Source organism: Salmo trutta, chromosome 5 (assembly GCF_901001165.1).
Source record: "Salmo trutta chromosome 5, fSalTru1.1, whole genome shotgun sequence".
Lineage (NCBI taxonomy): Eukaryota > Metazoa > Chordata > Actinopteri > Salmoniformes > Salmonidae > Salmo > Salmo trutta.
Window position 1 is genome coordinate 30,782,429 of NC_042961.1, and position 27,921 is coordinate 30,810,349.

Consider the following 27,921-nt stretch of genomic DNA (forward strand, 5'->3'; position numbering starts at 1 on the left):
ACCAGGTAGACCAGTTGAGAACAAGTTCTCATTTACAACTGCGACCTGGCCAAGATAAAGCAAAGCAGTGCGACACAAACAACAACACAGTTACACTTGAAATAAACAAATGTACAGTCAATAACACAATAGAAAAAGTCTATATACAGTGTGTGCAAATGGCGTGAGGTAAGGCAATAAATAGGCCATAGTAGCGAAGTAACACTGGAGTGATAGATGCGCAAATGATGACGTGTAGAAATACTGGTGTGCAAAAGAGAAAAAAGTAAATAAAAACAATATGGGGATGAGGTAGGTAGATTGGATGAGCTATTTACAGATGGGCTGTGAACAGCTGCAGCGATCGGTAAGCTGCTCAGATAGCTGATGCTTAAAGTTAGTGAGGGAGATATAAGTCTCCAACTTCAGCGATTTTTGCAATTCGTTCCAGTCATTGGCAGCAGAGAACTGGAAGGAAAGGCGGCCAAAGCAGGTGTTGGCTTTGGGGGATGACCAGTGAGATATACCTGCTGGAGCGTGTGCTACGGGTGGGTGTTGTTATGGTGACCAGTGAGCTGTGATAAGGCGGAGTTTTACCTAGCAAAGACTTATAGATGACCTGGAGCCAGTGGGTCTGGCGACGAATATGTAGCGAGGGCCAGCCGACAAGAGTATACAGGTCGCAGTGGTGGGTGGTATATAGGGCTTTGGTGACAAAATGGATGGCAATGTGACAGACTGCATCCAGTTTGCTGAGTAGAACGTTGGAGGCTATTTTGTAAATGGCATCGCCGAAGTCGAGGATCGGTAGTAATGATGTGTAATGATCATGCTTTTTGTTCACATGGAACATTTCTGGGATCTTTTATTTCAGCTCATGAAACAAGGGACCAACACCTTACATGTTGCTTTTAGATTTTTATTCAGTATAATTTAGAAATCAAAAAAATGTTAGCTGACATGGGTTTATTGACTGACTATTAGTGACTGACATAAGACAAAAACTGCTGATGCGAATACTGATAGTTCCATCCAGAATGCTGCAGACTAATAAGACTGATCTTTCGTGGCAATTTCAGTTTTGTATTACCAGTATGTAGTGAGTCTACACGTGGCAGGTAAACTCGGACAAGTCAGGTGACGTGTTGGGCGAGTGTGTGAGCTTCAGTGTGTATGACTGAGAATGTGTGTAGATGTTTTGTGTGTGCATGCGACTGTGTGTCTGTAGACATATCACTTTGCAAAACAATCCCTATTAGCCGTAATTCTCATTAAGATGTGTTTGAGACTCTTCCTAAATTGGAGCCAATTGGAAGCTGGGGATGATTAGGTGGCCATGATGATATGAGGAACAGATTGGAAATATAGCCAGGAAACCTGGATTAACACCCCTACTCTCACGATAAGTGCCATGGGAACTTTGATGACCACAGAGAGTCGGGACACCCGTTTAAACATCCCATCCGAAAGACTGCACCCTACATACGGCAACGACCCTAATCACTGCCCTGGGGCATTGGGATCTTTTATTCTGACCACAGGAAAGAGTGCCTCCTACTGGCCCTCCAACACCACTTCTAGCAGCATCTGGTCTTGCTTCCAGGGACCAACCCTGCTTAGCTTCAGAGGCAAGCCAGCAATGGGATGCAGGAGAGTGGTCAGAGGAAATGTGGTCATGAGGGCATTCACAGAACATATTCCAATTGTGAATTTATTCAAAAACAAATAAGTTTACATTTGATCCTATTGGTTATTAATGCTGTGCATGAGCAGTTTATTTTGGAAACTCACATGTTGCAGAGAGGCTGAAGATCCATCTTTGCTCCTTGCAGGCATGCTTCTAATCTCAAAATCCCAGATCTTGGGAGTAAACCTAGGGAAGATATTGGATTCTCTTTGACATTTTGAAAGGGGAAAAAACATTTCAGATGAGGGTCCTTTTTCAGACAGATAACAAATTCTTCCCAACAAATCACAAGTTTGGTCCAGCGGACCAACTCTTTCCGTAGCCTGTAGGCAGACATGCCAGAATGTTGCGATTTTAAACCAAAGTTTGCAGGCCAAACCTTTGCAGTGGTTTTAGAGAAGGTAGATCATGCAAACTTGACACTTGTGAAATGCACTCATAAAAAATATACTCTGTGTACTTTTTGACCGGCAGGGATGTTTACGTTAGACTAGGGCAACAAGCGAATAAGGTGGTGACGTCACCAGATAAGGTGGAGGTGCTCGTCCCTTTCTGACTCCTCTCTGTCCCAATTGACGCAGGTACTTGTGCAGACGTGTATGCTGGAACATTGGTACATTGTGGGAGGCAAACTCATTGGTCTAGAGCAGGGGTGCATTCACTCTTGAACAAGGTCCGGAGGGCCGCACTAAAAAAGGTATTGTATTTCCTTGTCGCCAAAATGTGCAGAAAATTGTCCTCTATCCATAGCTTTTGGATTTTTCGGTGCTTCCTGCTTTCGTTTCGATGACTGTTAGCAAGCTGGGTAGAGTGATGAGACTATAAATGTAGGTTCATTATCATTTCTACACAGATTAGATTTGGTTTTAGTCATTTCAATGTTGATTGAGATCATTTTAAATAACAAAAAAAATAAGAATCTAACCACCTGCTGACCGGATTGAATGAGCTGTATATTTGACATCCCTGGTCTAGAGAGGCTAGCAGGCTACCCCAACTCTGATGAGCTTTCTCTGGCTAGACATCATGTCTGCCAGTCTAGCACAGCCCACATAGAACTTTACAATGACTAGCTTTCATGGTACAGTACCTAACTTAATTCCTGGCTGGATAAGATAGCATTCTCATTCGACACCAAAATATTCTCATACTACAACTATAAAACACATCGGAAGAGCAGTTTCATGATAATTGAAAGTTCATATTACAGAGCACAAGAGCAACATCAAAACTGTTTACAAGAAGTCCCCTGTAGCCAGACACTTCAATGCAGTGAGACAATTTATATTCCAGGGAATAGAAATTGTACAGACACCAAGAAAGGAGGAGATAGAGTGAAACTGTTGTTACAGAGAGAGGCATACTACTATATATCCATGCCTTACACATTGAAAGCAGTAGAGGCCTGAATGAAGAACTTCTGTTGGGTGGCTTCCTGTGAGCAACATGTGAGCAGTAAAACAAAAAGGTGAAACCTCCACGCTATATAGTCAAAGCGAATCTGTCCCAGTTATTAAAACACCTCCAACACAGAAAGGCATAGCAACGCCAATAGAATAACAGGGATCTGCTGTTTTTTGTCCTGGCGGTCTGAACTCTCCAACATCTAGGTTCACACACACACACACACATACATGTGCATATATGAATACACACACACACACACACACACACACACACACACACATGAACTCCTTGAACATCCCAACAGCTTAAACATCAGACAGACATTACCCAGAAAACATTGTTATTCCACCAAGATTCTCTTCTCTCCTCTCTCCCTAACACATCTTCCTACTCTCCCCTAATGACCTTTTAGTAGGGGAGTCCTATGGAGAAGAGCTGTGTGTCTCTGTACAAGCCTACAGTGACTTCAAAAAGTATTCATACCCCTTGACTTATTCCACATTTTGTTGTTACAGCCTGAATTCAAAATGGATTAAATCGTTTTTTTTCTGTCACCCCTCTACACACAATACCCTATAGTGACAAAGTGAAAACATGTTTTAATTTATTTTTGCAAATGAATTGAAAATTAAGTACAGAAATATCTTATTTACATAAGTATTCACACCCATGAGTCAATGCATGTTAGAATCACCTTTGGCAGCGATTACAGCTATGAGTCTTTCTGGGTAAGTCTATCAGAGCTTTGTACACCTGGAATTTACAATGTTTGCACATTATTCTTTTAAAAATAATTCAAGCTCTGTCAAGTTGGTTGTTGATCATTGCTAGACAGCCATTTTCAAGTCTTGCCATAGATTTTCAAGCCGATTGAAGTCAAAACTGTAACAAGGCCACTCAAGAACATTCAATGTCGTCTTGGTAAGCAACTCCAGTGTATATTTGGCCTTGTGTTTTAGGTTATTTTCCTGCTGAAAGGTGAATTAATCTCCCAGTGTCTGGTGGAAAGCAGACTGAAACAGGTTTTCCTCTAGGATTTTGCCTGTGCTTATTTTTTATGCTGACCCCCCCCCCCCCCCCCCCCAGTCCTTAACGATTACGAGCATACCCATAACATGATACAGCTACCACTATGCTTGAACATATGGAGAGTGGTACTCAGTAATATGTTGTATTGGATTTGTCCCAAACATAACACTTTGTATTCAGGACAATATGTTAATTGCTTTGCCACATTTTTTGCAGTATTACTTTACCATGAATACACACCACTGCTTTTACATCAGTTTGCATCAGTCTCTGTTTCACACTGCCTTACTGTAGTGTTACAACACTTTAGTGTAGTGAAGCACTCCCACCACAAGGTGGCACTCTAGAGTAGTGAATACTCCACTACACTGTACCTCTGCTATCAGTATGACAATCGGGTTTAGCTAATGCCACATTGGAATATGTCATTAATCATTGTGATTTTGTCTATTTTCAGAAACAAATCCCACTTTACACTCAGTGAAGCCTTTAGAGAAGTACACTGCTATAGTTGTCTGACTGTTTCTATACAAGGGTAATTACTGAGCATGTCTGAAAATTGTTTAACATTAGAGCTGTATTCTCTGTAGGAAGATGAGTAACAGATGCCCACGTGGGTAACTCTTCATGAGTAACAGACTACAGGCCCAGGACTCATGTCTCAGCGCTGGCTAATATGGGAAGAGTGTGTGTGTGAGTATGTGTATGTGTCGCATGCATGCATGATTGTGTGAGTGGGCCTGTCGATGTGTCAGATCCTCTGTCTACAGCTCAATTCTCCAAATTAAAACATTGAACTGTAATTACACTCTAACACTACATTCACACTTTTACTGGATATCTGTCGGCTTGCACAAGTTATTTTCACCCACACCATACTCTATCTAGACCTGTCTGTGTTCCCATTACTAGACTGTGTTCTCTGCCCAATTCCCTGAGAGTGTGTGTGTGTAGTGAAAAGTAGTCTGCCAGCTCTGACCCGTGGCTCTCCATCTCTCACCCAGTTTGTTATTGCAGAGGGAGGATTAGAGGATGTGACAGTAACAGTTGACAGTCTGTCTGTTCCACCACCTGTACACTGTAATGTAATTTTCTGTTCTTAGAGTAACGACCACTAATCACCTCAACAACAGACTGCAACTGGGTTAGTGTCTGACATGTTTTATTATATACACACACAAACTCAGGCATACACGCACACACATACACAAGCATGCAAGCACGCACACACGCCTCCCATTTTGGTCAGGCTATCACGGTTTAGATTCACAAACAGTATCTTCATGTGTGTGTTTTATTTATGCCTAGTTTGTTGTGTAAGAGAGATTGGAGACTGACAGACCAAACAAATGTGCAGTGATTACACCAGCCAGTCTTGTTGATAGACATAGGGGTAGAAGGCACACATTGATATTCTTATTATGCGGTATCTGCAATGTGATGTTTACTGTTTGTTGTTGTGGTATTCATTGTTTGTTAATGTGGTAAGGCCATTTCATTCAAATGTAGGCATTATAAGTGGGTGGTCTTTTCTGTGATTTCCTGTACATGTCTGTACATGTGGATGTAAACACGTATGCCCTTTATCACTCTCATCTGAGGAGGGTGGCGAGGCAGACGAGAGACTAGAGGTTTTAGAGCATCACGCCCCAGACACGCCCCAGTGTGGGTGTTTGTGGTCTAAGGTTATGATAAAACATACAATGCTGGGCCTCCCGAGTGGCGCAGTGATCCAAGGCACTGCTTCGCAGTGCTAGAGGTGTCACTAAAGACCCGGGTTCGATCCCAGGCTTTATGACAACCGGCCGTGATCGGGAGTCCCATAAGGCGGAGCACAATTGGCCCAGCGTCGTCCGGGTTAAGGGAGAGTTTGGCCAGAGGGGCTTTACTTGGCTCATTTCGCTCTAGTGACTCCTTGGGCTGGGTGCCTGCCAGCTGACCTTGGTTGTCAGGTGAACAGTGTTTCCTCAGACACACTGGTGCGCTGGCTTCCAGATTAAGCGGGCGGGTATTAAGAAGCGAGGTTTCGCAGGTCATGTTTCAAAGGATGCATGACTCCACCTTTGCCTCCCGAGCCTATTGGGTAGTTGCAGCAATGAGAAAAAATATAAAGCTGAAAATTGTTCATGTATTGCAGCATAACGTGTGCTTCAATGACCTAACTCTACTTAATAGAACTATAGAACAACGGCATTGTTTCTAGGACACATGATTGTGGCCGTTACTACAACATTTGCTGTGGTTCAGTTCAGTATCTTCCACTTGCAGCTGCAGACCATGGTCATCTGGGTCCTAGGTCACAGAGAATAATTTTGCGATGTATTGGGGTTGTATGTTGTGGATGAGCACGTTTCAGATAAATGTCTCATCATTATTGAATTGTTATAAAGACGTGGTTATGAAACCCACGAGACAAAACAAATATAAAACTCTTAAACAGAGAAAAACACTCTCATAAATTCTGCTATTTAACCCCATGTATTCATGCTCCACTTAAACTGCTCTCTTTAATAGTCCTATATATTATTCTTCACATTTGGTGTTTTTCTGATTAACATTTCTGGACAAACTTAGTCTCTCCAGCAGTAGTTAGCCTCCGTAGTTTCTCAGATTTACAGAATGTTGTGTTTGATTTGGATTTAAACAGTTGATTATTGCTAGAACCTTGCATCACAGTAGGATAAACACACACAAATAACCTGGCTGTTAAGCTGGAAACAAGTGGACTTGGAGTGGGAAACAAAGGTGCCTTTGTGAGTGAGTTTGTGAATGCGTGCATGTGCATTTGCTTGTGTGTGTGTGTGTGCTTGTAAGTGTATAAGGAGATTTACATACTTGAGCCCACAACAGGAGTCAATCTGAGCTCCAGCTCTGTCTGTGTTCCTGCCAGTAGGACTAACACAGGTCCGGTACTCAATGTGTGTGCCAGCTTACAGTATGTGGGTGTGTAAGCGTGTGTGCGCATGTGTGTGTGTCACCGCTGGTCAAGGGGTCTTTGTTGGCGGCGGCAGCATGTTTTCCACTCTTCACAGCATTTTCACACTCAAAGTTCCTCAGGGCTTAAACAGCTAGGCCATTTTACAAACATCTAGGGTATGTTCTAAACATCTAGGGCAGGGGTCGACAGCAGGCAGCCCATGGGCCAAAACCGCGCCACAAGTGATTTTTTTTTGCTTAAAAAAAGACTGTAAAATAACCAGGAATTCAGCTAAAATGTTACTTAAAATGTTACTTGTTCCCAAGTATTCCCATGAATAAAAAAAGAGACAAGGGGCAATTCCACTTAAAGTTCTGTCACCGAGCAAGACCCACTGTTCCCCTGACGCCAAAGACTTGGATGTCAATTAAGGCATCCCTCCATACCTTTCTGATTCAGAGGGGTTGGGTTAATTGCGGAAGGTATCCCCCTTTCCCTTTCCCTAAAATGTATGCCATACAAAAACCATTAATTTCAAAGTTGAACAAACCATACAACTCTATGCATAAGGACTACTTTTAACAATTTACACTGAATATTTTACAAAAACACATTTACTGGAAGAACTGTGCAGATGCAAAGTGAGGTAAAAGAATTTCAGTAACATCAGCTATGTGCACTTCACTGCCCTAGGCCATTGTGATCTCCTTAGACCAGGGGAAATAGTGCCCCCTACTGGCCCACCAACACCACATCCAGCAGCATTTGGTCTCCCATCCAGGGACTGATCAGGACCAACCCTGCCTAGCTCCCAAGGCAAGCCATCAGTGGGCTGCAGAGTGGTATGCTGCTGGTGAAGGGAGCTAGGATTCTTATCTTCTGAAGGTCATTGACCTTGGTGCAGTCAAACAGAAAGTGTGTGAGTGTGTTTGCGTGCATGTGTGGCGTGTACGTACGTGTGTGTGTGTCTGTGTTTATGACCATCTCTGGGAAGGGCAATCCAGCCACAGCATTATTTTTAATGTCATTCACAAACCAGGTAATCTTTAACCAGCCATCAGAAAGAACACTCTGGCACAAACACCCTTCACCAACCTGTAGCGCTCACACACACTAACACTCGATACACACACAACCATGATCCGACCGACCACACTCACCTTGTGTGTGTGGAATGCTGTATAAACCGACTAAGTATGGTAATGTGTGTGTGTGTGTGTGTGTGTGTGTGTGTGTGTGTGTGTGTGTGTGTGTGTGTGTGTGTGTGTGTGTGTGTGTGTGTGTGTGTGTGTGTGTGTGTGTGTGTGTGTGTGTGTGTGTGTGTGTGTTTCAATGCTGCTTTAGACTGATTAGTACCCAGCCACTCACTGAGCGGCTCAGAGAAACTGAGCACCATGGAGCTGTGTGGATGCTGCCTCTGTTACCACTGTAACCCCTGGATCTGAAATTGAATAGTGTATCTGTAGCTATTAAAGCTCACCTGTGAGATTGTACTGCAGAATGTTACATTAATATAGGATCCAATAGAACCCAAAGACTGACGTTTGAACTGGAGAGAGGTGGATTAGAGCGGAAGAAAGAAGAGTTGTAAAAGAGGAGAGAAGTGTTTGCGCGATGGGCAGCACGGTGACAGCCTGGTGGGTCATGGTAGAGGTTGCCTGCAGGATTCTGGGTATTTCTACGTCAGCAGGTAGGAGACTGCAGGACCGTAATTGACTGGACACATACACTATCTCTTTCTCATTCACACAACATCAGGTAGGAGACAGACTGTAGGCCTGGACTTTAAAATGACACTGTGAGACGACCTGCAATTTTGTCATCTATCACAGAGGTTGTGAGTGAGTGAGTGAGTGAGTGAGTGAGTGAGTGAGTGAGTGAGTGAGTGAGTGAGTGAGTGAGTGAGTGAGTGAGTGTAGAGGATTAATCATGAACCTTGAGGTTTATCTCCTCTTGTTCTCTAGTGAGAACAGCAGGCTAAACAGTCTAGACTAATATGTACTGTATATAACCCTGCTGTATCATATATAACTGTGTTTTAGTGCTCCTTGAGGGCTACGGAGACACAGAGCTCCCTCAGTCTACTCTCATACTATATCATAGCATGAATCACATAGTGCTTTGTTTCAGCTACAGTACACTCTCTACCTCCTGCAATATCCATTTTAAAGGTCTGGTATTTACAGTATAATATACATGGGACTTCTATATGTCTGAGCTGGGTGGTATGTGTCTAGTCTCACATCACACAGAACTCATCTCTTACTGTCTTATTGGCTAATTTGATCATACGCTGACACACATACACTTACCTTTTAGATCTACATTGTCCCTTTGAGAAGCATGTCATTTTCCACTAGGTCTAGTCTACAGGCAGCGTTAATTCTCCTAACAATCCATAAAGTCCTACTAACCATTTAGTCTCGTTCCCCTGATCTAGACATAATCCCTTGGTGCAGATTCCAGCACCGCATTTCTGGTAAACAGGTTTGACCAATGACTTCCACATGTCAGTAGTGACCACCGTTTCAACCCTGTCACCTTACTCACACACACACACACACACACACACACACACACACACACACACACACACACACACACACACACACACACACACACACACACACACACACACACACAAGTGCGCACATATGTGCACATGCACAAATGCACACACAAACATACATACATACATACATACATACATACATACATACATACATACATACATACATACATACATACATACATACATACATACATACATACATACATACATACATACATGTGTGCATACACACACAATATTTAAACCCTTTTAAAGTCACACACACACAAACCCTATTTAAACCATTTAAAGTAATTTAGTCTATCCTTAACAAGCAACCCACAAACAGTTGACTCACTCTCACTTCACTTTCTTGAATGTAATGTAGACATACTGCAGTGGTACCTACTTTACTGCAGATATTTATTTATTTGAATACATTTTTTAAGGAGTTGGGCTGTACCACTCCTTTTGTATTTGTAAAAACTTTACTGAAGAGATAGTACAGTGATGGAAAGATGAGGGGGAGATTGAGGCAGCGGTGTGCTGCCCCATGGGTCTCCCGGTCAGCTGCGACAGAGCCTGGACTCGAACCAGGATCTCTAGTAGAACAGGTAGCACCTCTCTTTGGGCACAGGGGCATTGTCATGCTGAAACAGGAAAGGGCCTTCCCAAACTGTTGCCACAAAGTTGGAAGCACAGAGTCATCTAGAATGTCATTGTATGCTGTAGCATTAACATTTCCCTTCACTGGAACTAAGGGGCCCAGCCCAAACCATGAAAAACAGCCCCAGACCATTATTCCTCCAAACTTTACATTTGGCACTATGCATTGGGGCATGGAGCGTTCTCCTGGCATCTGCCAAACCCAGATTCGTCGGTTGGACTGCCAGATGTTGAAGCGTGATTCATCACGCCAGAGAACATATTTCCACAGCTCCAGAGTCCAATAGCGGCAAGCTTTACACCAATCCAGCCGATGCTTGGCATTGCGCATGGTGATCTTAGGCTTGTGTGTGGCTGCTCGGCCATGGAAACCCATTTCATGAAGCTCCAGACAAACAGTTATTGTGCTGACGTTGCTTCCAGAGGTTGTTTGGAACTCGGTAGTGAGTGTTGCAACCGAGGACGATTTTTAAGTGCTACGTGCTTCAAACGTGTGGCCAATCATTTCATGGCAGAGCCGTTGTTGCTACTAGACATTTCCACTTTACAACAACAGCACTTACAATTGACCGGGGCAGCTCTAGCAGGGCAGAAATTTGATGAACTGACTTATTGGAAAGGTGGCATCCTATGACGGTGCCACGTTGAAAGTCACTGAGCTCTTCAGCAAGGCCATTCTACTGCCAATGTTTGCCAATGATTCCATGGCTGTGAGCTCGATTTTATACACCTGTTAGGTGTGGCTGAAATAGCCAAATCCACTCATTTGAAGGGGTGTCCACATACTTTTGTATATATAGTGTACTTAGGAAAGACAGCCATGTGGTAATTCTGACATCTAGTGGCCACTACATGTACGAATAACCTGTTGGACAAATAGGCCTAGAGTTAATTTGGAATAAAGTACTTAATTCAGTAGTTAATGTACTATCGATTTAATCTAAATCATCATCACTATTTTGTTTAAATGCAAAATGTGAAGTGTGTGTGTGTGTGTGTGTGTGTGTGTGTGTGTGTGTGTGTGTGTGTGTGTGTGTGTGTGTGTGTGTGTGTGTGTGTGTGTGTGTGTGTGTGTGTGTGTGTATATGTATGTATGTATGTGTTCAAGTGTAACCTGCCATTCTGCTGTCTCCAGTGCTTTGTGTTGTAGGAGTGGAGACGTTACAACAGGGGAAGTTCCACAGTCTGGCCATCTACCTGCTGTGAGTACTGTCATTAGATAGACACAATTCCTGCTAAACTCTGACAGGCTATATAAAAACGTCCTGCTTCACTTGAATAGGTTACTGCTGGTACATACAGTTCCCCATAAGTCACACAGTAGTCCCCCCCCCCCCACACACACACACACACACACACACACACACACACACACACACACACACACACACACACACACACACACACACACACACTACTTTAATAAAGGAAAGAATGTGTGTTTCAGGTCAATCTGCACTCATAATGGAAAAAGAGGAGGGTGGCTAGGGGAGGGGTGGTCTAGGGTGGGGGAGGCAGTACAGGAAGAGCAGGGCAAGCAGGAGGAGAGGCAAGTGACCTGGGTCACTGTCCTACTTTGCATTATGTCTGTGACCCATGGCTAAACTCCCATGAAGCAACACGCACTGCACAGCACAGGAAAACATGTCCCTGAGGAGTAGAGAAATGCAAGACTGTTTATTACATTTATCAACAGTAGAGACAGAGTCTTCTGATAGGAATTGTCAAGGGTTATACTCTGTATGACATTATCCCTTAATCTGGTCCATAGTTGTCTGATCACTAGCATCTATTTGGTTCTGGGTGTGTTTTTTGATCTGTTTGTGTGTTGAATCCCTTAGGGTGTCTGGGGCAGGTATGATGGTGTTTGAGGTAGCTTACTTCCTAGATGCCCTCCTGCAGATGTGTCTGCCGTGAGTACACTACCCATAATCTCCATCCTAGGCTTTTTCTAAGTGTGCATCCAAAATTGTACTTCATTCTCTGTATAGTGCACTACTATGGGAGCCAAAGGGCCAGAGTGTTGCATAAGGAATAGAATGCAATTTGTCCTTTGTAATCATAGCAAATGTGTGGCTATTTCTTTCATAAGTGAAGTGAACAAAAAAACTCAAACATACAACTGTCTCCATCTCTGTCCCCTGCTTTTCCCCCTCCTCACCCATCTCCCCCCCCCCTCTCTAGTTTCCCTCCAGGGTGGCGTGTGTTTGTGTTGTGGGGAAAGATGGCTCGTCTTGGAGGCTTTCAGAAGTTCCTCTACTACTCCATGATGTCAGTGGTGTGTTTCCTTCACCCTGTGTTAGTGTGGCATGCTGTTATACCAGGTAACACCACTCTACCAGGTTACAACATTACCTAACCATGGCATTATCCTTTCCTAACCATTACTACTGTTACCAGGTACTACTACACACTATTATTACATTTAATAAGGTTGATGTAATTCACAAACATTGATACTCACCCAACATGTCTTTTAGATTCAGTTTAAATTCAAAACAACATCTAATGTTTAAATGTATTATATTTCTTCAGTTTGAAAACTTCTCCCCTATGATTCCAGGCATCATGCTCCTGGTCACAGCCTTCTTCAACTTCATCCTCAGCAAAAATACCGAAACAGTGTCCCCTAAAGACCTGGAGGACAATGTAGGGATAACGTCTGTGTGTGTGTCTGAGAGAGGAGGGACAGAACATACCTTCTCTTTCCTCAACATGGCAATGGGCAGGAGAGGGACAGGGCTGGCCTTCGTACCCAGGGAGAGTGGCTTGGGAGTGGGGGAGAGAGGAGAGAGCAGCCGGGCCATGCTGGAGGTAGAGATGGAGCAGCCAGGGTCAGAGCTAGAGCGAGTGAGGAACGGAGGAGAGAGGAGGAAAGAGAAGAAAAGACATGTGCATTTCCAGAACAGTGCTACAGAGGAGACAGAAATGGAGGAGTACCATGACTTTGAACCAGAGACCACCTCAGACACCGCTCCTATGATCACTAACTGAACATTACACTACTGTTATTCATTGAAGGCCCAGGACAATATGGTGGAGAATAGAGACTGAGCTCCATTAACATCAGCAGAGCTGGGGCACAGTGGAGAAGATGGCCAAAGACCACCAGAAGTGGAGAACCTTGTTGGTGGGGAGGAGTGGATGAGTGAGTGTGTGACGCTACAGAAGCAATACAGTTGGGGGTCAGCTGGAGCAGGGCTTGAACCAGGGACCTCCTCAGACACCGCACATATGATCACTGACTGAATATTACACTACTATAGCAATGCAGGGGGACAGTTGGAGTGAGGTTTGAACCAGGTACCTTGAGGTTAAAGGTGAATTGTGGTGGTGGTGACTAACTTCTGGATACTGATTCTCATCAGTCAATGACTCAATGCCAAATAATGCATATAATCAATGTTCTATATACTATAGGAGAGTTAACTCATTGAAAACAGACTAACTTGTTTGCTTGCCCACTTCTTTCTTAGATTGAACACATTTCTGTTAGCTAATGGTAATATAAAGATCAGAAACACTGGTTTTGTATGATACAGGTGTGGGCCCCACATTCCACAAGCTGTAGGAGGGTCACACACTACACAGATGTTTAGGAAAGGCTGCTGTTACTAACTGCTGATCATACAGTCTTAAGTTTGACTTAATCTACTGTATATGATGAAGATGATAATGATGGCGATGATGATGATGATGGTGGTGGTTTTAATGATGATCATAATGAGGATGGTGTTGATGATAATTTAAAGTAAGGGTCTGATTTTCAGAGAGGCAGTCCACTAAGGTGAATGTATATACTGTATGGAATCTGTTTTAGCTGCACACAGAACATGTATATAATGTTTTGCACATGTAGAAAGATTTCTATAGTAATAAAACCCTTTGTACAGACGGTACGTGATGTTTTATGGTGTTATTCTATAATGTAATTGGACCAAATCCTCTTTGTCTTATGCTATGGATGATTTACATATCTGGAGAAGTGTGGGGGTAGGGGGGTTGAAGCATGTGAGAGTGAGTGAGTGTGTGTGTATATGTGCTTACTTCCGTGTTGTGTTTGAAGGATTGTGTGCATAGTTATTTATTACACTCCCTGTTTGCATGTGTGTGTGTGTGCGTGCGTGCGTGCGTGTGTGTTGTAACGGAACACCTAGGTGGGGTGACCATGGTGATGGAGCACAGGAAGAGTTTACTCCTGGATTGTCCAAGCAACCCACTGGGAACAGACGTCAGGTCAACGTCTAGTTTTGATTAACTTTTTTTGAGTTGTCAACTAACGTGAATTCAACGTGAAATCTACAAATAAGTCACCATGTCGTTGGATTTACAGTAGGTAAAAAGTTGGGTAAAAAAATATGAAATGCCGTTACGTTGATGATTCTTTGGGGTTGAAATGATGTGTAAACAACTTTGATTTAACCAGTTTTTGCCCAGTGGAAACCTGACAAACAATTGGCTCTTCTATCTCCAGGGAGTTCTCAGTAGAAACAACATCAGAGGCAGCACAGGTAGGTGTAGCTACAGGGTGTACAAGCTTTGCTCCAGCCCGGCTCTTAAGCTTCCTCTATCACAAGCTGGTACTCAGTCTCAATCTAGTGTCTTCTGTCTTGCAAACACAGGTGACCGCCCTCTTGAAACACCTTAGCCAGTTGTGCCACTGAAAACCGTCCCAAAAGGTATAATCCTTCCCATCTGGCACTACACGCAGGTAAAAGCAAATTATCAAAGTATTTGAAAGATTTCAAATAATATTTGAACCCAGGTCTGGTAGACACAACTCCTCTGGGAGGAACACAGGTGTCAACAACAAAGGTGTCTTCTCAATTAGCTATCAAACAGATCTAGCCGGTAGATACATCCTGTTAATACACCCTGTAGAACTCACCTCAAAAGGAATTATGGCATTAGCAATCCATGCTTTCAGACATATCTCTTCTATTCTAGCTATTAATCAATACACATACACACACAAAAGCATGCACACACAAACACACCCTTTATCAAACAGAACCCAGACCGCGAAGAGAATCAATAGAAGCAGATACTCATTCATCAGACAACACCTAGAGCTCTGGAACTCCAGGTAGACTCTCTCTCTCACTCACTCACACACACACACACACACACACACACACACACACACACACACACACACACACACACACACACACCCTTTATCAGACAGAACCCAGACTTGTGGTATCCCCTCATGGTTGTCTTCTATCCTCCTATCATCCTCCCTTTCTCTTTCATACACTTGCAAGCAGGCTGCTCCACTCATCAGAGCTCTGAATTCAGTATACACTAGAACTCCTCTACAGGGTCTCTCTGACTATTGTCCACGGGCTATTAGGGTGGGTTACAGGGACTCTTTGTCCTGAGGAAGCTGAATGGTTCGTAACCTTGCTCTGTATTGTCCCCTTGAAAGGGGGTAGTGACTGAACTGTCCCAAATTCAGCTCTGTGTCCTGGGGAGCTGGGGTGAGAGGAGAAGAGAGTTAGGATCCACATTAGTTGTTGCACATGCAGCAGTGCAGAACAGCTAGAGACAAGAACAGCATAAGATTATATAACATTACATAAAACATAAGATAATAGAGTCATATATAGACACCAAGAGACAACAAAAATAATTATTATACACTATTCATATATACATACTGTATTCATGTTCTTATATACAATAGAGTTAAATTAGTTAAAATATTTAGAAAGTAGAAAGACACTGTGATACAATACATTTGGTTACTGTTTTTTAAAACTAAACTTGCTTTTTGCCTGAGTAACCTCAGGAGATATTTAGAGAAAGAATGAGAACAGTTAGTCAGGAAAGAGGTGTTAACACGCAGTCTCAATATTTCCAGTCTGCTTCCTCAAACTTCCTCATCCTTTAAAAACATTCAAAAACACGTTCCTTATTTGGAATGTGTTTTGTCATAATCACATCCTCTAAAACAAACAGTTTCCCCTGGTTGAAGTGTCTTGGTTGCTGGAATAACTGACCTACCCTCTGGTACACACACACATATAGACACAAATGCACATACGCGTGCACACACAGACACACACACACACACACTTCCTCGGATTCTCTTATACCAGCTCCTGCCCTGTGATAGTTTCCTAGATGCCAAATCCAGTCTCAAAGACAGGATGTGAGGGCTGCTTCTCAAGTCTACAGTGGCTTCCCCTCTCCTCTCCTGTCCTCTTGTCTTCTCAACAGTCAACTGTGGTTTCCTTTCCACCTTTCTTCTCCTTCATCTGTCCAGATCTGAAAATGCAGGACAGGTCAAAAGTGATAAAGTGGCCCTCTGGAAGCCTGCTTTCACCTGTCTAGTTGTCTCTCACATCAGTGCAGAAGGAAATTATCTTACCACTAGGCTATAATTAACCAATTAATTCATAATTGTCAATCTGTTCAGGCACGTTTTTATACTGCTTAGTGATTTAAAGCTGAAGTCGGAAGTTTACATACACTTAGGTTGGAGTCATTAAAACTCGGTTTTCAACCACTCCACAAATTTCTTGTTAATTAACAAACTATAGTTTTGGCAAGTCAGTTAGGACATCTACTTTGTGCATGACACAAGTCATTTTTCCAACAATTGTTTACAAACAGATTATTTCACTTATAATTCACTGTATCACAATTCCAGTGGGTCAAAAGTTTATATACACTAAGTTGACTGTGCCTTTAAACAGCTTGGAAAATTCCAGAAAATTATGTCATGACTTTAGAAGCTTCTGGTAGGCTAATTGACATCATTTGAGTCAATTGGAGGTGTACCTGTGGATGTATTTCAAGGCCTACCTTCAAACTCAGTGCCTCTTTGCTTGACATCATGGGAAAATCAAAAGAAATCAGCCAAGACCTCAGAAAACAATTGTAGACCTACACACGTCTGGTTCATCCTTGGGAGAAATTTCCATACGCCTGAAGGCACCACGTTCATCTGTACAAACAATAGTACGCAAGTATAAACACCATGGGACCACGCAGCCGTCATACCGCTCAGGAAGGAGACGCTTTCTGTCTCCTAGAGATGAGCATACTTTGATGCGAAAAGTGCAAATCAATCTCAGAAACACAGCAAAGGACCTTGTGAAGATGCTGGAGGAAATAGGTACAACAGTATCAATATCCACAGTAAAACAAGTCCTATATCGATATAACCAGAAAGGCCGCTCAGCAAGGAAGAAGCCACTGCTCCAAAACCGACATAAAAAAGCCAGACTACGGTTTGTAACTGCACATGGGGACAAAGATCGTACTTTTTGGAGAAATGTCCTCTGGTCTGATGAAACAAAAATTGAACTGTTTGGTCATAATGACCATCGTTATGTTTGGAGGAAAAAGGGGGAGGCTTGCAAGCCGAAGAACACCATCCCAACCGTGGAGCACGGGGGTGGCAGCATCATATTGTGGGGGTGCTTTGCTGCAGGAGGGACTGTGGCACTTCCAAAATAGATGGCTTCATGACGAAGGAAAATGATGTGGATATATTGAAGCAACATCTCAAGACATCAGTCAGGAAGTTAAAGCTTGGTCGCAAATGGGTCTTCCAAATTGACAATTACCTCAAGCATAGATCCAAAGTTGTGACAAAATGGCTTAAGGACAACAAAGTCAAGGTATTGGAGTGGCCATCACAAAGCCCTGACCTCAATCCTATAGAAAATTTGTGGGCAGGACTGAAAAAGTGTGTGCGAGCAAGGAGGGCTACAAACCTGAGTCCGTTACACCAGCCCTGTCAAGTGGAATGGGCCAAAATTCACCCAACTTATTGTGGGAAGCTTGTGGGAGGCTACCCGAAACGTTTGACCCAAGTTAAACAATTTAAAGGCAATGCTACCAAATACTAATTGAGTGTATGTAAACTTCTGTCCCACTGGGAATGTGATGAAAGAAATAAAAGCTGAAATAAGTAATTCTCACTAGTATTATTTTGACATTAGACATTCTTAAAATAAAGTGGTGATCCTAACTGACCTAAGACAGGGAATTTTTACTAGGATTAAATGTCAGGAATTGTGAAAAACTGAGTTTAAATGTATTTGGCTAAGGTGTATGTAAACTTCCGACTTCAACTGTATATTTATATAAGAGGTACGCAGCGCTGGATCCACAGGCAACGTAAACTCGCCCCCATATGAATCTTATTGGTTTTGTCTTATCAATCAGCCCCGTTACTGGATAATATTTCTGTCAATCTCTCAACCCGGTTTCAATCCAACACCAGAATAGCGCAGGGTCAAGGAGGTTTTAAGGGAGATACGCGATAAGCGAGATACAGCGAATACCAGACTGAGACCGCCAGGTTTTGGAATAATAATAAAAAACGCTACCCTCCTTTTGCACTCTGTGATGGTAAGAGATCTGCAGTTATTGTTAGAATATATTGTTATATTAGATAATTCCAAAGCATGCTAGTGACAGCCGCTGTGTTAAATGTATGCTCATCAGTTCCTTCCTATGCCAGTCGTCGTTTTTTTGTGGTTCATATAGCGTGCCTACTGTAGACAATCTTCTCGTTGTTTTTTTGCTTGATCTGTCAAATGATATACACGGTCGGCAACTGAGTGAAGAAAAGAGTTTAGGAAAAAGCGCACGGATACATGATGCTATAAGACAGAGATAGTTAATAAAGTATGTCATTCATAAATAACTGGAGAATATAAAACATATATCATAGTTGCCATTGGCTATTATGGAAAACTCTTTGAGGCACTGAACAGTAAAACAAAACAAAAAAGCATATTAAAGCAGTTGAGCTCGACACTCCAGACTGAGATAAAAATGCTGTATTTACTTTTTGATTTGATTTAGAAGCATAATCGCATTTTCAGCTGATTTTCTGTGCCTCTTCACCTACTTGTGTTTTTGGAGGAAATCCTTTTACACAAACAATAGACAGTTACCAGCTGGTCCCAGCTGGGAAGAGCAGCGGCAATTAGATGGACAGGGTCTCGCTCTGCCTGATCCAATCAATTAGCTAGTGCTCTGCTGTCTGAGGAGCCTTTGTCCACGGGGATACTGTCCTCAAAGACCTGACCCTGTATGTCTCCACACGGCAGACATCTATAGCCTACAACAGACAAAACTAGAATAGAAGAGGAAACAGCTATAAAATAAAATAGAATATAAAATAAAATAAGAGACATCAATAGAAGAGAATAGGAAACATCAATAAATAATAGGAGGGAGCATCAATAGAATAGAATATGAGTTCTATTGTTCAAGCACCGGTGGACATTTGCCTTTGGCATCACCTCAAAGTTAACACAGGATGGATAATGACAGAACATGTACTAGCAATCCTTGCTATATGAGTCACTTTACAATTCCCAGCAAGTGGGTTAACCCTATTGGGGCAATGCATTTAGGGTGCCTTTCATAGCAGTGACCCGGGTTTGCTTCCCTGCCCCGCCTTCCCCTACACTGGTGATAGAAGTGAGATGGTGGCCGTGAGGCCTTCCGAACGCATGGCTGGATGTGTGAGGGCACAGGGATGTGCCTTCCCGTTCATTGTAGTGATCCTTGCTATATGAGCCACGTTATAATTCTCATCAAGTGGGTAACCCTATTGGCGCGGCGCATAGGGTGTTTGGCTTTCACGCCAGCGACCCCGGTCTGTTTCCCTGCCGTGCCCTACAATCATATTGAGTTTAAAAAAAGTTGTGAGCAGCATATGCCCGGTCTGTCTCTGAAGGTCCATGTGCTGGGGTTTAATAATTCATGTAAATGGTGACAGACTTAGATGTTTTAACGTTGTGGAATATTTATACATCCATTAAAGTTTATTAATATGTATGACAGAATGACCATGCTGGATGATCCAGTCATCTCTGTCAGTGACTCCGGAGGAAAACTGGGCCCCTATCTAACACACACACACACACACACACACACACACACACACACACACACACACACACACACACACACACACACTGCTGATTCTGGGGATGGAGTGGTCACAGAGTTAAAGGTCCCAGACCAGGGTTAATGGATTAACCCCACATGGAGTGTCCTGTAAAATCTCTCACTCCCATCAAAACCTGTGACCAACCAATGCTGTGGAGCTAACTAAACCTCAATGAGAGAGCGAGAGATCGTCTTACCAACCAGCACCTACAGGGCTGTGACAATGCATTGAATCAAGGATGATTATTGATACAAATGGGACAAGTAATTTGATTATGTAAATTGTAAATTGAAACATTTTAAATAGGACATTGTAGTGCAGTCTACAACATTACCTCTTCTCTATATGAGTTAGATAATAGGTTAGTGTTGTTAGTCCAGCTGTGGTCGAGTCTAATGAGATCAGCTGATGGCAGGTGACCTTTCAGATGGTTAGACTGATCATTAGTGCCTGTGCAGTTTGTGATTTAACCACTAGGTGCCAGTGTCCTCCCACTAACCCCAACGAGAACCACTCAACGACATGTACGTTTAATTGATTCTCACAATGAAAAATATGGACTAACTGTTTATGTACTCTACACCAGGGATGGGCAAACTTTTGTGGAACTCATTCGGGGTCTCAACTTAATGTTGAGAGTTAGAATAGTAGAATACTAAGGTGCAATTTCAAAAATGTTTTTGTTTTTCTCTTGTTATGTCAGTTAGTCCAATTGGCGACAGATTTTCATGTGAATATAAAAACATCAGCTAAAAAACATTTCCACCAAACTGACTTGTAAAAATCAGTGTGTGATGATGTAGTGAACACAAAATGTACTTTTTCGCTTAAGTTTTCATGTATCAAATAAAATCTAAAGCTCAATGTGTTTCCATCTCATTTTCAACTCTACAGATAGTTTTGTCACAAAAACTGTTGTGTTAAATAGCAAATGTATTGGGACAAAATGGTGCTGTAGAAAAAACACAGTGGCTGCATTCCAAACACAGAAAAGACACATTCTCTCCCCTCAGCCCTCAAATTAAGTGGACACTTCTGATGACATATCATGACATCTGACGAGTATACACTTGCAGGACAAGGGTGGAGGGAGGAAGGAATTCATTTTAAATTGCCCGGAAATTTGTCACTTGTTCATCCCGCGACGATTGTGTTTTCAGCCGCCAGGTACCTGGTGGGTAATTTATATACTCTATAGTCAATTATGATTGCATGTCTACTTATATTAACTGTCGAATTATTAATATACGCCTACTGTATGATAGCTAGCAAATTAATTAGCTAACTAAAATTAGCCTGCCTAGCTACTTCTGAAGAAGGAAAATGTTTTATTTCTACAATTTCAGAATTAAACTCTGACACTGCAGGGGTTGGAGGAGATTTTAATTGTTTGTTGAACCCACTTATTGACACGTTTCCCAGCAGAATAGCTACACCCTCTCCTCAAGCTAGGTCGCTTAAAGCTATTTGTGATGATCTGTGGTATGCTGATGGATGGTGAACCTTTCATCCCACCAACAGAGAGTTTTTTTCTCTGCACCTCATGGATGTCAGACTAGAATAGATTACTTTTTTATGCCCAGGATGTTTTTGTAGTCTGTTTTATCTACTAATATAGGAAGCATAGTCATATCTGATCATGCTGAGGTGGTCCTGGACATAAAACTCAGAGTCAAGACATTGGAGATTGAATACAACCATTCTTAAAGACCATACATTTACAGTGCCTTGACTTTTTCACATTTTGTTACATTACAGTTTTATTCTAAAAATGATTACATCGTTTTTTTCCCTCATCAATCTGCACACAATACCCCATAATGACAAAGAAAAAACAGGTTTTTAGAAATGGTTGCTAATTTATAAAAAATAAAATGAAAATATCACATTTAGATACAGTGCCTTGCAAAAGTATTCATCCCCCTTGGTGTTTTTCCTATTTTACCTGTAATTTAAATAGATTTTTATTTGGACTTCATGTAATGGACATACACAAAATATTCCAAATTGGTGAAGTGAAATAAAAAAAAAGAATTGAAAAGTGGTGCATGCATATGTATTCACCCCTTTGCTACAACGCCCCTAAATAAGATCTGGTGCAACCAAATACCTTCAGAAGTCACATAATTAGTTAAATAAAGTCCACCTGTGTGCAATCTAAGTGTCAAATTATCTGCCCTGAAAGGCCCCAGAGTGTGCAACACCACTAAGCAAGGGGCACCACCAAGCAATCAGCACCATGAAGACCAAGGAGCTCTCCAAACAGGTCAGGGACAAAGTTGTGGAGAATTACAGATCAGGGTTGAGTTTTAAAAAATATCTAAAACTTTGGGCATCCCACAGAGCACCTTTAAATCCATTATTAAAAAATGGAAAGAATATGGCACCACAACAAACCTGCCAAGAGTGGGCTGCCCACCAAAACTCATGGACCAGGCAAGGAGGGAATTAATCAGAGGCAACAAAGAGACCAAAGATAACCGTTGGGAATTTGTGGTGAGGTTGACTAATTGCTTTAAAAGGACCTTTAATTGCTTTAATAGGACCACTTTACGCCGTACACTCCATAGAGCAGGGCTTTGCGGAAGCGTGGCCAGAAAAAAGCCATTGCTTAGAGAAAGAAATAAGCAAACACATTTGGTGTTCGCCAAAAGGCATGTGGGAGACTCCCCAAACATATGGAAGAAGGTACTCTGGTCAGATGAGACTAAAATTAAGCTTTTTGTCCATCAAGGAAAACACTATGTCTGGTGCAAACCCAACACCTCTCATCACCCCGAGATCCCCATCCCCATGGTGGCAGCATCATGCTGTGGGGATGTTTTTCATTGGCAGGGACTGGGAAACTGGTCAGAATTTAAGGAATGATGGATGGCACTAAATACAGGGAAATTCTTGAGGGAAATCTCTTACAGAGATTTGAGACTGGGACGGAGGTTCACCTTGCAGCAGGACAATGACCCTAGGCATACTGCTAAAGCAACACTCGAGTGGTTTAAGGGGAAACATTAAAATGTCTTGGAATGGCCTAGTCAAAGCCCAGACCTCAATCCAATTGAGAATCTGTGGTATGACTTAAAGATTGCTGTACACTAGCAGAACCCATCCAACTTGAAGGAGCTGGAGCAGTTTTGCCTTGAGGAATGGGCAAAAATCCCAGTGGCTAGATGTGCCAAGCTTATAGAGACATACCCCAAGAGACTTGCAGCTGATTAATTGCTGCAAAAAAGGTGGCTCTACAAAGTATTGACTTTTTTTTGGAGGGGGGGTGAATAGTTATGCACACTCAAGGTTTCTGTTTTTTTTGTCTTATTTCTTGTTTGTTTCACAATAAAAAAAAAGATTTTGCATCTTCAAAGTGGTAAGCATGTTGTGTAAATCAAATGATACAAACCCCCCAAAAATATATTTTAATTCCAGGTTGTAAGGCAACAAAATAAGAAAAATGCCAAGGGGGGTGAATCGCATCTCTGCATGTCTGGCAGACATATCAGTGTGGATGACGGATCACCACCTCAAGCTGAACCTCGGCAAGACGGAGCTGCTTTTCCTCCCGGGGAAGGACTGCCCGTTCCATGATCTCGCCATCACGGTTGACAACTCCATTGTGTCCTTCTCCCAGAGTGCTAAGAACCTTGGCGTGACCCTGGACAACACCCTGTCGTTCTCCACTAACATCAAGGCGGTGACCCGATCCTGTAGGTTCATGCTCTACAACATTCGCAGAGTACGACTCTGCCTCACACAGGAAGCGGCGCAGGTCCTAATCCAGGCACTTGTCATCTCCCGTCTGGATTACTGCAACTCGCTGTTGGCTGGGCTCCCTGCCTGTGCCATTAAACCCCTACAACTCATCCAGAACGCCGCAGCCCGTCTGGTGTTCAACCTTCCCAAGTTATCTCACGTCACCCTGCTCCTCCGCTCTCTCCACTGGCTTCCAGTTGAAGCTCGCATCCGCTACAAGACCATGGTGCTTGCCTACGGAGCCGTGAGGGGAACGGCACCTCCGTACCTTCAGGCTCTTATCAGTCCCTACACCCAAACGAGGGCACTGCGCTCATCCACCTCTGGCCTGCTAAATACTTTCGCAAGCCACTGTAAGTATTCAGACCCTTTACTCAGTACTTTGTTTAAGCACCTTTGGCAGTGATTACAGTATTCTTGGGTATGATGCTACAAGCTTGGCACACCTGTATTTGGGGAGTTTCTCCCATTTTTTCTGCAGATCCTCTCAAGCTCTGTCAGGTTGGATGGGGAGCATTGCTGCACGATTTTCAGGTCTCTCCAGAGATGTTCGATCGGGTTCAGGTCCGAGCTCTGGCTGGGCTACTCAAGGACATTCAGAGACTTGTCATGAAGCCATTCCTGCGTTGTCTTGGCTGTGTGCTTAGGGTTGTTGTCCTGTTGGAAGGTGAACCTTCGCCCCAGTCTGAGGTCCTGAGTGCTCTGGAGCAGTTTTTCATCAAGGATCTCTCTGTACTTTGCTCTGTTTATCTTTCCCTCGATTCTAACTAGTCTCCCAGTCACTGTCGCTGAAAAACATCCCACAGCATGATGCTGCCACCACATGCTTCACCATAGTGATGGTGCCAGGTTTCCTCCAGACGTGACGCTTGGCATTCAGGCCAAAGAGTTCAATCTTGCTTTCATCAGACCAGAGAATCTTGTTTCTCATAGTCTGAGAGTTTTTAGGTGCCTTTTGGCAAACTCCAAGTGGGCTGTCATGTGCCTTTTACTGAGGAGTGGCTTCCGTCTGGCCACTCTGCCACAAAGGCCTGATTGGTGGAGTGCTGCAGAGATGGTTGACTGTCTGGAAGGTTCTCCCATCTCTACAGAGGAACTCTAGATCTCTGTTTGAATGACCATCGGGTTCTTGGTCACCTCCCTGACCAAGGCCCTTCTCGCCCAATTGCTCAGTTTGGCTGGGCGGCCAGGTCTAGGATGAGTCTTGGTGGTTGCAATCTTCTTCCATTAAGAATGATGGAGGCCACTGTGTTCTTGGGGACCTTTAATGCTGCAGACATGTTTTGGTGCCCTTCCCCAGATCTGTGCCTCAACACAATCCTGTCTTGAAGCTCTCCGGACAATTCCTTCGACCTCATGGCTTGGTTTTTGCTCTGACATGCACTGTCAACTGTGGGACCTTATATAGACAGGTGCGTGCCTTTCCAAATCATGTCCAGTCAATTGAATTTACCACCGGTGGACTCCAATCAAGTTGTAGAAACATCTCAAGGATGATCAATGGAAACAGGATGCACCTGAGCTCAATTTCGAGTCTCATAGTGAAGGGTCTGAATATTTATGTAAATAAGGTATTTCTGTTTTTTATTTTAAATAAATGTGCAAAAATGTCTAAAAATCTGTTTTTACTTTGTCATCAAATTGATAAAAAATCTATTTTAGAATAAGGCTGTAACGTAACAAAATGTGGAAAAAGTCAAGGGTTCCGAATACTTTCCGAAGGCACTGTACATAATATTTTATATAATATTTATTATTATTAAAGCATTTTTCTCTGTTAACTCTCAATCAACAGATAAGCTTCTCGCTCCTTTGGGAAACCTGTAACGTGTACACCAGGGGTCTGAATATGTCATACTCAGCCACTAAGAGATGGAAAAAACGTGAAAAGCAAAACTGTTAGAGGGTGAATTGGCAGCTAAAGAAGAATACATAAAAATTCCCACTCCTGACCTATTAAAGAAATATCAGTCCTTAGATCAACGTTGGACTCTCTCCTAAAACAGGACGCTGAAAATAAAATTACATTTGTCTGGGGAAAGCTTTATGAACATGGCGATAAACCAGGGAAATATTTGTCTTACCTAGCTAAAAAGAGAGCAGACTCCCAGTCAATTGCTATTATTACTGATTCTGATGGCAACCATTTATATGAAAATAAATGGCTAAATTAGTAATTGAAGACATTTTATGTAAATATTTATGCCTCAGATGTCACAGGGGTCGTAAAATGGAGACCAAGACGCAGCGTGTAAAGTGCTCAGTCTTTTTCTTTAATGAATACACCTCAACAAAAAACAACAAACGACCGAGAACAGTCCCGTCAGGTACACAAGACTAAACGGAAACCAACTACCCACAAACCCCAAAGGAAAACAGGCTGCCTAAGTATGGCTTCCAATCAGAGACAACGAAAGACACCTGCCTCTGATTGGAAACCATACCCGGCCAAAACATGGAAAACAAAACATAGAAATAGAATACTAGAAAAACCCACATAGAAACAGAAAACCCAAAATACATACAAAACAAACCCCCCTGCCATGCCCTGACCATACTACTATGGCAAATGACCTCTTTCACTGGTCAGGACATGACATCAGAACTGACAAATTATGCACCCAAAGTAATGGAGGACTTATTTTCTAATATTGAGCTCCTTACTATTTCCAAAGAACAGAGGTCTCTCCTTAATGTCCCTATTACCAAGGAATAAATAATGTTTGGAATTGAGAATTTGCAAACTGGTAGGGCCCCAGGACCAGACAGGTCCTGAGTTCTATAAGGAGTTCCATGACCTGATCCGTGAGCCATTGCTTAATATGTTTAACCAATCATTTTCAAATGAAAGCCTCCCTCAAACGCTGAGGGAAGCTACATTTAACTAGTTTTCAAAAGGGAAAATGCCCAGAGTCTTGTTCCTCATACAGACCTATTGCCCTTCTGAACGTGGATAGAAAATTGTTTTCTAAAACCCTAGCCACACGACTAGAAGACTTATTGCCACTAATTGTGAAAGGGGACTAAACTGACTTGATTAAGGGCCGCAACTCACGTAATAATGTCAGGCATCTTCTTAATGTTATTCAAGCCTGCCAATGAAGTGCTGTGGATTGTCTCCCTAGAGACAATAGCTGAAAAAGCATTTGACCATGTGGAGTGGTCCTACCTATTCTTAGCTCTGACTAAATGTAGTCTAGGTGACAATTTTATAAAATGTGTTAAGGTTTTATTTGATGACCCTCAGGCTGCTGTTCTTACTAACAGGCTAAGGTCAAATAGCTTTTCCACACACAGAGGAACCAGACGCGGCTGTCCTTTGTCCCCTCTCCCATTTGCGCTCGCTATGTAACCATTGGCCGAGGCCACCATTGCCTGCCATACAGGGTCTACTCATTGGTGACGTTCATCATAAAATAAGTTTGTATGCTGATGATGTTTTGATATTAATCTCTAGCCCTGAGACTTCAATGATATCTCTTGTTAATATTATTGAATTATTCAATGAATTCTCAGTCTACAAGATGAATTTAACTGAGTAAGAGGCTATGCCACTTGGTAGTCTTCACTCTGTACCACCTACCTCTCCCCCTTTCCTTTTAAATGGTCTCCCTCAGGTTTTATGTATCTGGGTATATTCGTAACTCCTAAATTCTAGCAAATGTACAAAGCCATTTTTGTTTCGTTATTTGATACAATAAGACAGGATCTGGAGCCCTGGAACTCTCTTCTGATTTCATGGTTGGGTAGAATATCCCTCTTGAAAATTAATATTTTACCTAGACTACTTTCCCCAATCCAAATGATCCCAGTCTTACTTTCCAATAAGGTAATAAAATATTTAAATGATGGTTAAGTTCCGTCATATGGAGTAAACGCAAGCCAAGACTTTAGATGGCAATATTGCAGCTGCCAGGTTCTATGGGTGGCTTCGATCTGCCCAATATTAGGTTGTGGTGGTGGTGTGTCCACTTATGTTATATTTCTGACTGGATCACAAATGATGACTCTTC

The 27,921-nt window shown here is 42.6% G+C and overlaps 2 protein-coding genes across 3 annotated transcripts in view; both read left to right on the forward strand.

The window, feature by feature from the left end:
- Window positions 1-8,412: 8,412 nt before the first annotated feature.
- tmem72 (transmembrane protein 72) lies at window positions 8,413-14,135 on the forward strand. Its single transcript, XM_029753348.1, has 5 exons — window positions 8,413-8,709; window positions 11,372-11,438; window positions 12,078-12,149; window positions 12,421-12,560; window positions 12,800-14,135. The coding sequence occupies exons 1-5, from the start codon at window positions 8,634-8,636 to the stop codon at window positions 13,228-13,230; spliced, it is 786 nt and encodes a 261-aa protein (XP_029609208.1). The 5' UTR covers window positions 8,413-8,633; the 3' UTR covers window positions 13,231-14,135.
- A 4,320-nt stretch (window positions 14,136-18,455) lies between these two features.
- rassf4a (Ras association domain family member 4a) overlaps window positions 18,456-27,921 on the forward strand; it is a 90,067-nt gene continuing 80,601 nt past the window's right edge. The window contains exon 1 of one of the 2 annotated variants that reach the window (XM_029753349.1): window positions 18,456-18,606. The gene's annotated coding sequence lies outside the window, so the exon portion shown is untranslated. The remainder of the gene's footprint in view (window positions 18,607-27,921) is intronic. The other variant, XM_029753352.1, reaches the window with a different exon arrangement.

Excerpts from the sequence above, each read along its gene's own strand:
- tmem72 (XM_029753348.1), top strand. The coding sequence starts at position 8,634 with ATGGGCAGCACGGTGACAGCCTGGTGGGTCATGGTAGAGGTTGCCTGC. Across the intron at positions 11,439-12,077 it reads AGTCTGGCCATCTACCTGCT|GGTGTCTGGGGCAGGTATGA; the intron begins GTGAGTACTGTC and ends TGAATCCCTTAG. Across the intron at positions 12,150-12,420 it reads CTCCTGCAGATGTGTCTGCC|TTTCCCTCCAGGGTGGCGTG; the intron begins GTGAGTACACTA and ends CCCCCTCTCTAG.